Source organism: Epinephelus lanceolatus, chromosome 16 (assembly GCF_041903045.1).
Source record: "Epinephelus lanceolatus isolate andai-2023 chromosome 16, ASM4190304v1, whole genome shotgun sequence".
Lineage (NCBI taxonomy): Eukaryota > Metazoa > Chordata > Actinopteri > Perciformes > Serranidae > Epinephelus > Epinephelus lanceolatus.
The window spans coordinates 13,870,230-13,882,293 of record NC_135749.1 but is presented as its reverse complement, the minus strand read 5'-3'; the positions used below and the strand labels follow the sequence as shown (position 1 = coordinate 13,882,293).

At 45.9% G+C, this 12,064-nt stretch overlaps 3 protein-coding genes across 3 annotated transcripts; all 3 read right to left on the bottom strand.

Annotated features, from left to right (window-relative positions):
* Positions 1-457: 457 nt before the first annotated feature.
* On the bottom strand, positions 458-4,576 carry LOC117264131 (biotinidase-like). The gene is made up of 6 exons (XM_078175576.1): positions 2,861-4,576; positions 2,190-2,339; positions 1,904-2,058; positions 1,622-1,805; positions 946-1,545; positions 458-872 (listed from the first exon to the last, which is right to left on the bottom strand). Exons 1-6 carry the CDS (start codon positions 3,071-3,073, stop codon positions 600-602), a joined length of 1,575 nt encoding a protein of 524 aa, XP_078031702.1. The 5' UTR covers positions 3,074-4,576; the 3' UTR covers positions 458-599.
* Positions 4,577-4,724: 148 nt separating this feature from the next.
* LOC117264127 (biotinidase-like) lies at positions 4,725-7,350 on the bottom strand. The gene is made up of 6 exons (XM_033637959.2): positions 7,052-7,350; positions 6,363-6,512; positions 6,080-6,231; positions 5,793-5,970; positions 5,167-5,718; positions 4,725-5,088 (listed from the first exon to the last, which is right to left on the bottom strand). The coding sequence occupies exons 1-6, from the start codon at positions 7,262-7,264 to the stop codon at positions 4,816-4,818; spliced, it is 1,518 nt and encodes a 505-aa protein (XP_033493850.2). The 5' UTR covers positions 7,265-7,350; the 3' UTR covers positions 4,725-4,815.
* Positions 7,351-8,425: 1,075 nt separating this feature from the next.
* On the bottom strand, positions 8,426-11,124 carry LOC144467297 (biotinidase-like). Its single transcript, XM_078175578.1, has 6 exons — positions 10,824-11,124; positions 10,135-10,284; positions 9,852-10,003; positions 9,565-9,742; positions 8,932-9,489; positions 8,426-8,853 (listed from the first exon to the last, which is right to left on the bottom strand). The coding sequence occupies exons 1-6, from the start codon at positions 11,034-11,036 to the stop codon at positions 8,581-8,583; spliced, it is 1,524 nt and encodes a 507-aa protein (XP_078031704.1). The 5' UTR covers positions 11,037-11,124; the 3' UTR covers positions 8,426-8,580.
* Between the last annotated feature and the right edge of the window lie 940 nt (positions 11,125-12,064).

Below are 12,064 nucleotides of genomic sequence, written 5' to 3'. Positions count from 1 at the left end.
TTGAGGTGGATCTGGCATCTGATTAGGATGCTTCCTGGTTGCCTCCAGTCAGAGGTGTTCAAGGAACATCCAACAGGTAGGAGGCCCCAGCCCAAACCCAGAACACACTGGTTGGATTATAGATCTTGTCTCACCCGGGAACGCCTTCGGGGTCCCCCAGGAGGAGCTGGAAAGCATTGTTGGGGAGAGGGATGTCCGGAGTGCTTTGCTCAGCCTGCTGTCTTCACAGCCTTGAAATTTAGAAATGAGTTCCCTTGATGGCCCTGATGACATTACATCATCCTCACACGAATCTCAGGCAACTACCTACAGGGTTAGTGAGGTAAGTGGAGCCCACATCAATGCTTTAAGCTCATAAGCTTCCATCTGCTGGTTAGAGAGAGCTCACTCCTTCGCTTTTTTGCATTCTGGGCTACTACGATCTACATGTGAGGAAGGAATAAAACAACCACTGGACTGCCTGGACAGATTGTGTTTTTATTCAGAGTTCTTTGAGCTATCATAGAAGACATTGTCACTCACACACACACATATATATGTGGTTTTAAAAACTGTATTTGACATTGTTCCTCTGACACAACCATCTATTCCTAAGCAGTTCACTCATTGTCAAGGTGATACATTCGTCCGAACAGACAGGCAGTGAGCAGCCCACCAGTCATGTTCGAGTGTCTCATGGTCACTGTGCCATCTACAGCTGTTTCCAGATGCTCAGGCTGCTCCAGGACCAGCTCACTAGCTAAGACTGATGGGTACACATATCTGGTCCCAAACTTCCCCTCCAACATGAAGTCCATTTTAGATTCAGCCTCTTCCACTCCCTGTCCACAGGAACCGGTGTTCAACCCTGCACAGCGGACCAGTGCACACACCTGCAACACAGATATGATACATGTGTCAAGAGTCTCAAAAAGCAGAAATATTAAAACTTATTGTCATTCATACCTGCAGGGCCCAGTGTGCATCCAGTGTGTGAGTCCCAGCAAATGCTCCAAATGCGTAGAGCTCTTCACTGCTGCCCTGTGTAAACCTCCGGTACTGCAGGTGACAACAAAATGTGCCATTACAGACGTTCACTTCACCCTCTGTCTTGTTTAAGAGGACAAACGTAAATGGGTCACCCAGCACAGATGAGATGAAGGTGGCGGAGGAGGGAGGAACTGATGGAGCTGTTTCAGGAGGAGGAGAATCTAAGCAGCTCTGTTGGTGACAGTTTCCATAGTCTTTAAGTGCAGATGATGTGGACTGACTACTAACTACCCCCTCCCCTGTGGTTCCACTCCGCCCCACCCACAGTGGGTCTAACACTGGCACCCTGGCCACCAGCAGCCTGCCCTCCTCTGGCTCTCCTTTCTTTGGGTAGTGGTAAGTGGCAGAGAAGGGGGTGTAGATGCCACTTCCCCTCATGTTCCGGCGGCTATTACGCAGGTTGGCCGCTAGCAGGGTGACATTGGCACCCAAGCTGAACGCCCGCTGGTGTTGGACAGAGCCCAGTAAGGGAAGTGCATTCGTCCAGGCTGTAGGAAAGATCAGCTGACGCACACCCTAAAAGGAGAGAGACTTTTAGGGTGTGCGAGAAGACCAAACACAGGAATGTAGAACTTGGTACAAATTTTTTTACCTTCTCCACCAGGATAATTGTGGGATCATGGAACAGCATGTCAAAGCAGATCATGAGGCCAAACCTTCCAGCAAAAGGTGTTTCAAATGTTATGATCTCAGGTTGCGGTGGCTTATCGAAGGCCTTCTCATACTTTGCAAAGACGTTGTATTTATGGTAGCGCGCCACCAGCAGACCATCTGAGCTGCATTAAAGAAGAGTCCGTTAACAGTTCACACAGACTAGGAAACAGTGTGCAGATGTACTTGCTGCGCTTCAGCTATTTTAAGGTCTACACTGCACCTGAAAACCACGTTGGTGTTGAACTGCCAGCGTCCATCAGGGGGACAGGAGGAGGAGGAGGGGTCAGTCTTCAGGGGGCAGGGCTGCAGGTCGGCCATGTTGGCCACCACATAGAGGTTGTAACGACGGGCCATACAGCTCAACCGCTGGAGAACCTGTAGAATTCACAGACTGGTGTTGCATGAGTGAAGGCTCTGAGCAGCATAGTGGTGTCTTCATGTCAGTATATCACATGTCAGAGTGCCTGTTCCATAACAACTTTAAATCTAGAAGTGTGATTGTGCACCTCAGTGTTGTTGTATTTGCCCGGCTCTGTGCAGGGGTTCCAGCTCTCCTGCTGGGGGTCAGGAATGGTTTCTAAGTAGCCAGAGATGGATGAACGGGTGAATTCCAAACCATGAATACCGTCTTCTGGAAACACCAGGATCTGGGCTCCCTGATCGAGGGACGATGAGGACAGAGTACAGAGATGAGACAATCTTCATTACTCTACTGTAGCTGTGCACTGTGGTACTTTAAATTTGCTTCTTTATTGAGTTTACTTTTGAACAATGACTTGTTTGCGGTAATATAAGCACCCTGCCATCACAAGTTTAAGGCGTGGAATTTTATTTATAATATCCTGACTGTGCTTTTTAGTGAGTTTTGTTACTGATCCAACAGCCACTGATTCTTAAATTCAGTAATCTCTAGTCATGATCAAAGCTCAGCTAACGGTTAAATATTGTACAACAAATTTCAAGTTACAATGGCAGTAACATTGGAGACTTTACTTAAGGGATCCAAAGATCAATCCAAGGAACAGTTTGAGTTAAAAACTCAAACAACAAATCCAAACTCAACAACAATTGTGAAATACATGACAAACCCTCTAATACTGTGACAAGTTCAACATTAACTCCTACAGAAGTACGCAGTGAGCAATTAAATAAGAAATAACTCCGAACATGACCATACCTGCTGAGCAGCCTGGGCTGCCTGCTCCTCGTAGATATCCAGGTTTTTCTGCATATGCTGCAGGGCTGCAGTGCGGGACAGGGGGACACGAGGGTCCGGGTTCAAGATTACGTTGTGCTCATACACAGCAGCAACATAGGAGGAATTCGTGACAGGCCCAGTATGAACAATGACTGACATTAAAGAAAAACTCACAACAATGACCCAAAACATTGTTCCAGTCTTTCAGTGTGGACACAAATGTTGTAAACCCGACAGACCAGTTAATGTTGGGGATTGTTTGTTCTGTTTGTTATAAGAAGGGGCGAAACGAGGGAGGTACGGCAAATTAATTTTAGACACTGGTGGGGAGGGACTTCTATTATTTATTATAGTTTTGAGGAGGGACATAAAACTTAGTTAAAGCTAAGTTACTGATATTTTTTCTGGACGCTGCTGCCACTGTTGTATATGTTACGGTTTATTTGGGAAAACTGTCACGAATATGCACGTTACTAATGCTGGCTATGTAAGTGTGTGTTTGTGTGTGTCCTGTGTGGGGTTATCAAAGTTTGTTTTTGTGCAGTGGGACAGATGGCTGTCGTGCATCTTTATTCTGCTAAGGTGCACACACAGTTTGTATGATGATACATTTGTAAGGAGGATGTGCATTTTGCTTAAGAAATAAGTTGTTTGTTTTGGTGACAACTCTCACTCACTCTGTGCTCTTTGCTCGTTGCATTGGCTCCAATACCACCCACATTTGGTGTAAATATAAAAAAATATGGTTATTTATGGTGGAGGGAGGGTAATCCAGAAACTACAAAACCTTAAGAAAGTAATACCATCCAGGAAACCGCCACACAGATCTGTGATAGTGACATCCCCATTGTTGCTGCAAGCCCAGAATACAGCCATACCCCTGAGTAGCAAACTTCAGAAGGTTTGAATTTCAAAAAATGGGACTGCAGGACAGAAAAACACGGCCCAAGACTTGGAGGCAGTGACTCTCATCCAGACAGCTTCACATTCGGCAGCAATCCGCCCCAGTGCAAGCTGGAGGTCACGGCTGTTGAAGCTATCAGAACCACATCACTGGAAAAGAGCAGAGACGCAACTCTGAGGTCCACAAACCAGACCCCATGCTCACCCCAGCTGCTTCCTGAGATGCTGTCCATTAATATCACAAATAGAGTCATTGACAAGGGACAACCCTGGCGGAGGCCGACGCCCACTGGAAACACGTTTGACTTTGTCAATACTGGGCTGAAGGATGGCTGCACCTTGGACATAACATTGCCCCTGAATAACAGTGGAAGGTTACTGAATTGGAGTCTGCAGCAATGTACTACAATTCCCATGATCCATTGCAATGCCACAGATGCTCGCCAAGAGGACTGAGTTTGTGTGCAGGCAAAGAGGTTGTTCCTTGCTTGTATCTTCACTTTGGAGCTTTATGTGCTGACAAGAGGATTTTTCCTCTTTATTTTAGTATTTTAGTAGAGTGAGGTAGAGTGCAGTTATGTGAAGTGGACGTAGACTCTTGGGTCAGAAAAGTGAGTCCAATGCAGAAATGCCTTAAAGTGGCATTTGTTCTAATGGCCAGCAGGGGGCGACTTCAGTGAGTGCATGAAGAAGATTTTATAGGAGTCAATGAGAATATGACCCAACTCCTCACATGATTAATTACCTCAGTAAACATTTTCCTGAGGAGTTTATGATCTCAACGGCTAGTTTCTAGTCTTCTTCAATACAGCATGATGTTCATTTTGTAAATAATGATCCCATTGAGAGGAAAACAGATGAAACAGCAGGGTATGCTATAGTTGGCTTTGTCCACTTCTTTCATACATTCTAAGACAAACGTTAAACAGCTAAATTATCATTTTCAGTCTCGGTCAGAACATTTTATTTTTTCAAATCAGTTTTCGCCTCTGTCATTGTTCTCCCGACACACCCATTGATTCCAAAGCAGTTCACTCATGGTCAAGGTGATACATTCGTCCGTACAGACAGGCAGTGAGCAGCCCACCAGTCATGTTCGAGTGTCTCATGGTCACTGTGCCATCTGCAGCTCTTTCCAGATGCTCAGGCTGCTCCAGGACCAGCTTGCTAGCTAAGACTGATGGGTACACATATCTGGTCCCAAACTTCCCCTTCAACGTGAAGTCCATTTTAGATTCAGCCTCTTCCACTCCCTCTGCACAGGAACTGATGTCCAACCCTGCACAGCGGACCAGTGCACACACCTGCAACACAGATATGACACATGTGACAAGAGTATCAAAAATCACCTTTAGAATATTCAAAATTCCTTGAAATAGTACCTGCAGGGCCCAGCGTCTGTGATCAGTGTGTGTTCCAGCAAATGCTCCAAATGCGTAGATCTCTTCACTGCCACCCTGTGGATATCTCCGGTACTGCAGGTGACAGCAAACGCTGCCATGACAGACTTTCACTTCACCTTCTGTCTGGTTTAAGAAGACAATTGGCTCATACAGAATGGATGAGATGAAGGTGGTGGAGGAGGGAGGAACTAATGGAGCACTTTCAGTTGGAGGAGATGCAGATGATGTGGACTGACTACTAACTACCCCCTCCCCTGTGGTTCCACTCCGCCCCACCCACAGTGGGTCTAACACTGGCACCCTGGCCACCAGCAGCCTGCCCTCCTCTGGCTCTCCTTTCTGGGCGTGGTAGTAAGTGGCAGAGAAGGGGGTGTAGATGCCACTTCCTCTCATGTTCATTTGGTTGTTACGCAGGTTGGCCGCTAGAAGGGTGACATTGGCACCCAAGCTGAACGCCCGCTGGAATTGGACAGAGTCCAGTAGGGGGAGTGCATTCATCCAGGCTGTAGGAAAGATCAGCTGACGCACACCCTAAAAGGAGAGGCCAATGTCAGGATAAGAGAAGACCAAACAGAGGAATGTAGAACTTTGTACAATTTTTTAACCTTCTCCACCAGGGCAATTGTGGGATCATGGAACAGGATGTCAAAGCAGGTCATGAGGCCAAATTTTCCAGCAAAAGGTGTATCAAACGTTATGATCTCAGGTTGAGGCGGTGTGTCAAAGGATTCCTCAAAGTAGAGGTTGTGTTTATGGTAGCGTGCCACCAGCAGGCCATCTGAGCTGTAAGAAAAAAGGTTCTGTGAACAGTTCACACAGACTAGGAAATTATTTATTGGTGTTCTTTCCTGACTTCAGTTTCATTATTTCTAATTTAAGGTCTACACTGCACCTGAAAACCACGTTGGTGTTGAACTGCCAGTGTCCATCAGGGGGACAGGAGGAGGAGGGGTCAGTCTTCAGGGGGCAGGGCTGCAGGTCAGGCATGTTGGCCACCACATAGAGGTTGTAACGACGGGCCATACAGCTCAACCGCTGGAGAACCTGTAGAATTCACAGACTGGTGTTGCATGAGTGAAGGCTCTGAGCAGCATAGTGGTGTCTTCATGTCAGTATATCACATGTCAGAGTGCCTGTTCAATAACAACTTTAAATCTAGAAGTGTGATTGTGCACCTCAGTGTTGTTGTATTTGCCTGGCTCTGTGCAGGGGTTCCAGCTCTCCTGCTGGGGGTCAGGAATGGTTTCTAAGTAGCCAGAGATGGACGAACGGCTGTAGTTGAAACCATGAATACCGTCTTCTGGAAACACCAGGATCTGGGCTCCCTGATCGAGGGAAGATGAGGACAGAGTACAGAGATGAAACAATCTTCATTACTCTACTGTAGTCATGAAGTGTGTGACATTAAATGTGCTTCTTTATGTGAGAACAAAGAGAAAAACAAGCACTCCTGGTTACCAAGTTAACTTGGGAACACTGATTCGTTTGCAGTAATATATGCCCACCCTCATAAGCACCCTGCCATCACAAGCTTGGGATGGATTTCTTTACTGCTAATATCCTGACTGTGTTTTTTACTGACTTATGTCACTTATCAAACAGAAACTTATTCTTAAATTTAGTGGTCTGTGATTAAGATTCAAGCTCAGTTTACTGTTAAATCTTGTGCAATTGATGGCAAGTGACAACAGCAGTGGTGTCTGAGACTTCTGCCAAAGGGGTCCAAGGATCAGTCCAATGAAGAGTTTGAGTTAAAAATTAACAGGAGTTGTGAAATGTAGGATTATACTGTCATAAGTTTGTCTGTCTCACAGAAATGAGCAGTAAGAAACGAAATAATAAATAACTCCGAACGTGACCATACCTGCTGAGCAGCCCGGGCTGCCTGCTCCTCGTAGATATCCAGGTTTTTCTGCATATGCTGCAGGGCTGCAGTGCGGGACAGGGGGACATGAGGGTCCGGGTTCAAGATTACGTTGTGCTCATACACAGCAGCAACATAGGAGGAATTCGTGACAGGCCCAGTATGAACAATGACTGACATTAAAAAAAAACTCAAAACAACAACCCAAAACATTGTTCCAGTCTTTCAGTGTGGACACAAATGTTGTAAACCCGACAGACCAGTTAATGTTGGGGATTGTTTGTTCTGTTTGTTATAAGAAGGGGCGAAATGAGGGAGGTACAGCAAATAAATTTTTAGGCACTGGTGGGGAGGGACTTATTTTTCTACTTTGACTTCAGGGAGGGACATAAAACAAAATTTTGATACAATTCTGGCTGCATCCACTTTTTTATCTGTGCGGGTTATTTGTGTGTTGATAGAAATACAAACTCTCTGTGTGGATGGGTGGCTGTCATGCACCCATCTTCTGCTGAGGTACACTCACAGTTTGAATGATGATGCAGTTTAGAAAAAGGATTTGCATTTTGCTTAGATCATTATCAGCGTTCCACCACATTTATCACTGAGCAAATAAATAAGACACATATTTTATATTTCAGTCTCCACTGGTATAATACTTCATATCTGGAATTCTGCTTATTTTACCCTCACTCATGAACAAGATCCTGAGTTAGTTTAACTCCTTCACTTAGGGTGGTAACTCACTCCCAACCCAGAGAGAGAGATCCACCATTTTTCAGTAGAAAAATATGGCCTAAGATTGAGCATGTTGACTCTCACTTTGACCGCTTCACATTCAAGACAGGGTGAGAAGCGCAGACATCCTGAAGGAGTGTGGAGTAGAGCTGCTGCTCCTTTATGCCAAAAAGGGCCAGTTGAGGTGGATCTGGCATCTGATTAGGATGCTTCCTGGGCACCTCCAGTCAGAGGTGTTGAAGGAACATCCAACAGGTAGGAGGCCCCAGCCCAAACCCAGAACACACTGGTTGGATTATCGATCTCGTCTCACCCAGTAATGCCTTCGGGGTCCCCCAGGAGGAGCTGGAAAGCGTTGCTGGGAAGAGGGATGTCCGGAGTACTTTGCTCAGCCTGCTGTCTTCACAGCCTTGAAATTTAGAAAAGAGTTCCCTTGATGGCCCTGATGACATTACATCATCCTCACACGAATCTCAGGCAACTACCTACAGGGTTAGTGAGGTAAGTGGAGCCCACATCAATGCTTTAAGCTCATAAGCTTCCATTTGCTGGTTAGAGAGAGCTCACTCCTTCGCTTTTTTGCATTCTGGGCTACTACGATCTATATGTGAGGAAGGAATAAAACAACCACTGTACTGCCTGGACAGATTGTGTTTTTATTCAGAGTTCTTTGAGCTATCATAGAAGACTTTGGCAGCTGTCATTCACACATATATATGTGGTTTTATAAATCATTTTTTAAAAAGTATTTGACATTGTTCCTCTGACACAACCATCTATTCCAAAGAAGTTCACTCATTGTCAAGGTGATACATTCGTCCGAACAGACAGGCAGTGAGCAGCCCACCAGTCATGTTCGAGTGTCTCATGGTCACTGTGCCATCTGCAGCTGTTTCCAGATGCTCAGGCTGCTCCAGGACCAGCTTGCTAGCTAAGACTGATGGGTACACATATCTGGTCCCAAACTTCCCCTTCAACGTGAAGTCCATTTTAGATTCAGCCTCTTCTACTCCCTGTCCACAGGAACTGATGTCCAACCCTGCACAGCGGACCAGTGCACACACCTGCAACACAGATATGACACATGTGACAAGAGTCTTAGAAAGCAGCTTTAAAATATTCAAACTTATTGTCATTCGTACCTGCACGGCCCAGTGTCTGTAACCACTGTGTTTTCCAGCAAATGCGCCTAATGCGTAGAGCTCTTTGCTGCCATCCTGTTGGAACCTCCGGTACTGCAGGTGACAACAAAATGTGCCATTACAGGTGTTCACTTCACCCTCTGTCTGGTTTAAGAGGACAAACGTAAATGGGTCATCCAGCATGGATGAGATGAAGGTGGCGGAGGAGGGAGGAACTGATGGAGCAGTTTCAGTTGGAGGAGATGCAAATGATGTGGACTGACTACTATCTACCCCCTCCCCTGTGGTTCCACTCCACCCCACCCACAGTGGGTCTAACACTGGCACCCTGGCCACCAGCAGCCTGCCCTCCTCTGGCTCTCCTTTCTGGGCGTGGTAGTAAGTGGCAGAGAAGGGGGTGTAGATGCCACTTCCTCTCATGTTCATTTGGTTGTTACGCAGGTTGGCCGCTAGCAGGGTGACATTGGCACCCAAGCTGAACGCCCGCTGGAATTGGACAGAGTCCAGTAGGGGGAGTGCATTCAACCAGGCTGTGGGGTAGATCAGCTGATGCACACCCTAAAAGGAGAGGCCAATGTCAGGACAAGAGAAGACCAAACACAGGAATGTAAAACTTTGTACAATTTTTTTTACCTTCTCCACCAGGGCAATTGTGGGATCATGGAACAGGATGTCAAAACAGATCATGAGGCCAAACCTTCCAGCAAAAGGTGTCTCAAACATTATGATCTCAGGTTGAGGCGGTGTGTCAAAGGCCTTCTCAAAGTAGAGGTTGTATTTATGGTAGCGTGCCACCAGCAGGCCATCTGAGCTGTAAGACAAAAGATTCTGTGAATAGTTCACACAGACTAGGAAATTATTTATTGGTGTTCTTGCCTGACTTCAGCTACACTATTTCTATTTTAAGGTCTACACTGCACCTGAAAACCACGTTGGTGTTGAACTGCCAGTGTCCATCAGGGGGACAGGAGGAGGAGGGGTCAGTCTTCAAGGGGCAGGGCTGCAGGTCAGGCATGTTGGCCACCACATAGAGGTTGTAATGACGGGCCATACAGCTCAACCGCTGGAGAACCTGTAGAATTCACAGACTGGTGTTGCATGAGTGAAGGCTCTGAGCAGCATAGTGGTGTCTTCATGTCAGTATATCACATGTCAGAGTGCCTGTTCAATAACAACTTTAAATCTAGAAGTGTGATTGTGCACCTCAGTGTTGTTGTATCTGCCCGGCTCTGTGCAGGGGTTCCAGCTCTCCTGCTGGGGGTCAGGAATGGTTTCTAAGTAGCCAGAGATGGACAAACGGTTGTAGTTGAAACCATGAATACCGTCTTCTGGAAACACCAGGATCTGGGCTCCCTGATTGAGAGAAGATGAGGACAGAGTACAGAGATGAAACAATCTTCATTACTCTACTGTAGTCATGAAGTGTGTGACATTAAATGTGCTTCTTTATGTGAGAACAAAGAGAAAAACAAGCACTCCTGGTTACCAAGTTAACTTGGGAACACTGATTCGTTTGCAGTAATATATGCCCACCCTCATAAGCACCCTGCCATCACAAGCTTGGGATGGATTTCTTTACTGCTAATATCCTGACTGTGTTTTTTACTGACTTATGCCACTTATCAAACAGAAACTTATTCTTAAATTTAGTGGTCTGTGATTAAGATTCAAGCTCAGTTTACTGTTAAATCTTGTGCAATTGATGGCAAGTGACAACAGCAGTGGTGTCTGAGACTTCTGCCAAAGGGGTCCAAGGATCAGTCCAATGAAGAGTTTGAGTTAAAAATTAACAGGAGTTGTGAAATGTGGGATTATACTGTCATAAGTTTGTCTGTCTCACAGAAATGAGCAGTAAAAAACGAAATAATAAATAACTCCGAACCTGACCATACCTGCTGAGCAGCCCGGGCTGCCTGCTCCTCGTAGATATCCAGGTTTTTCTGCATATGCTGCAGGGCTGCAGTGCGGGACAGGGGGACATGAGGGTCCGGGTTCAAGATTACGTTGTGCTCATACACAGCAGCAACATAGGAGGAATTCATGACAGGCCCAGTGCGAACAATGACTGACATTAAAAAAAAACTCAAAACAACAACCCAAAACATTGTTCCAGTCTTTCAGTGTGGACACAAATGTTGTAAACCCGACAGACCAGTTAATGTTGGGGATTGTTTGTTCTGTTTGTTATAAGAAGGGGAGAAACGAGGGAGGTACAGCAAATAAATTTTTAGGCACTGGTGGGGAGGGACTTATTTTTCTACTTTGACTTCAGGGAGGGACATAAAACAAAATTTTGATACAATTCTGGCTGCATCCACTTTTTTATCTGTGCGGGTTATTTGTGTGTTGATAGAAATACAAACTCTCTGTGTGGATGGGTGGCTGTCATGCACCCATCTTCTGCTGAGGTACACTCACAGTTTGAATGATGATGCAGTTTAGAAAAAGGATTTGCATTTTGCTTAGATCATTATCAGCGTTCCACCACATTTATCACTGAGCAAATAAATAAGACACATATTTTATATTTCAGTCTCCACTGGTATAATACCTCATATCTGGAATTCTGCTTATTTTACCCTCACTCATGAACAAGACCCCGAGTTAGTTTAACTCCTTCACTTTCAAGACAGGGTGAGAAGCGCAGACATCCTGAAAGCGCATGGAGTAGAGCTGCTTCTCTTTTATGCCAAAAAGGGCCAGTTGAGGTGGATCTGGCATCTGATTAGGATGCTTCCTGGGCGCCTCCAGTCAGAGGTGTTGAAGGAACATCCAACACGTAGGAGGCCCCAGCCCAAACCCAGAACACACTGGTTGGATTATCGATCTCGTCTCACTCGGGAACGCCTTCGGGGTCCCCCAGGAGGAGCTGGAAAGTGTTGCTGGGAAGAGGGATGTCCAGAGTACTTTGCTCAGCCTGCTGTCTTCACAGCCTTGACATTTAGAAATGAGTTCCCTTGATGGCCCTGATGACATTACATCATCCTCACAACAATCCCAGGCAACTACCTACAGGATTAGTGAGGTAAGTGGAGCCCACATCAATACTTTAAACTCATAAGCTTCCATGTGCTGGTTAGAGAGAGCTCCCTCCTTCGCTTTTTTGCATTCTGGGCTACTACGATCTATATGT

Bases quoted from the DNA above. Each gene is read 5' to 3' on its own strand.
- LOC117264131 (XM_078175576.1), bottom strand. From the start codon at position 3,073: ATGTTTTGGGTCATTGTTGTGAGTTTTTCTTTAATGTCAGTCATTGTT. The intron at 2,340-2,860 runs GTATGGTCATGT...TCCCTCGATCAG, and splicing joins CAGCCCAGGCTGCTCAGCAG to GGAGCCCAGATCCTGGTGTT. The intron at 873-945 runs GTATGAATGACA...TCTGTGTTGCAG, and splicing joins ATGCACACTGGGCCCTGCAG to GTGTGTGCACTGGTCCGCTG.
- LOC144467297 (XM_078175578.1), bottom strand. From the start codon at position 11,036: ATGTTTTGGGTTGTTGTTTTGAGTTTTTTTTTAATGTCAGTCATTGTT. The intron at 10,004-10,134 runs GTGCACAATCAC...TGAATTCTACAG, and splicing joins GCAGATACAACAACACTGAG to GTTCTCCAGCGGTTGAGCTG. The intron at 8,854-8,931 runs GTACGAATGACA...TCTGTGTTGCAG, and splicing joins ACAGACACTGGGCCGTGCAG to GTGTGTGCACTGGTCCGCTG.
- LOC117264127 (XM_033637959.2), bottom strand. From the start codon at position 7,264: ATGTTTTGGGTTGTTGTTTTGAGTTTTTTTTTAATGTCAGTCATTGTT. The intron at 6,513-7,051 runs GTATGGTCACGT...TCCCTCGATCAG, and splicing joins CAGCCCGGGCTGCTCAGCAG to GGAGCCCAGATCCTGGTGTT. The intron at 5,719-5,792 runs GTTAAAAAATTG...CTCTCCTTTTAG, and splicing joins CAATTGCCCTGGTGGAGAAG to GGTGTGCGTCAGCTGATCTT.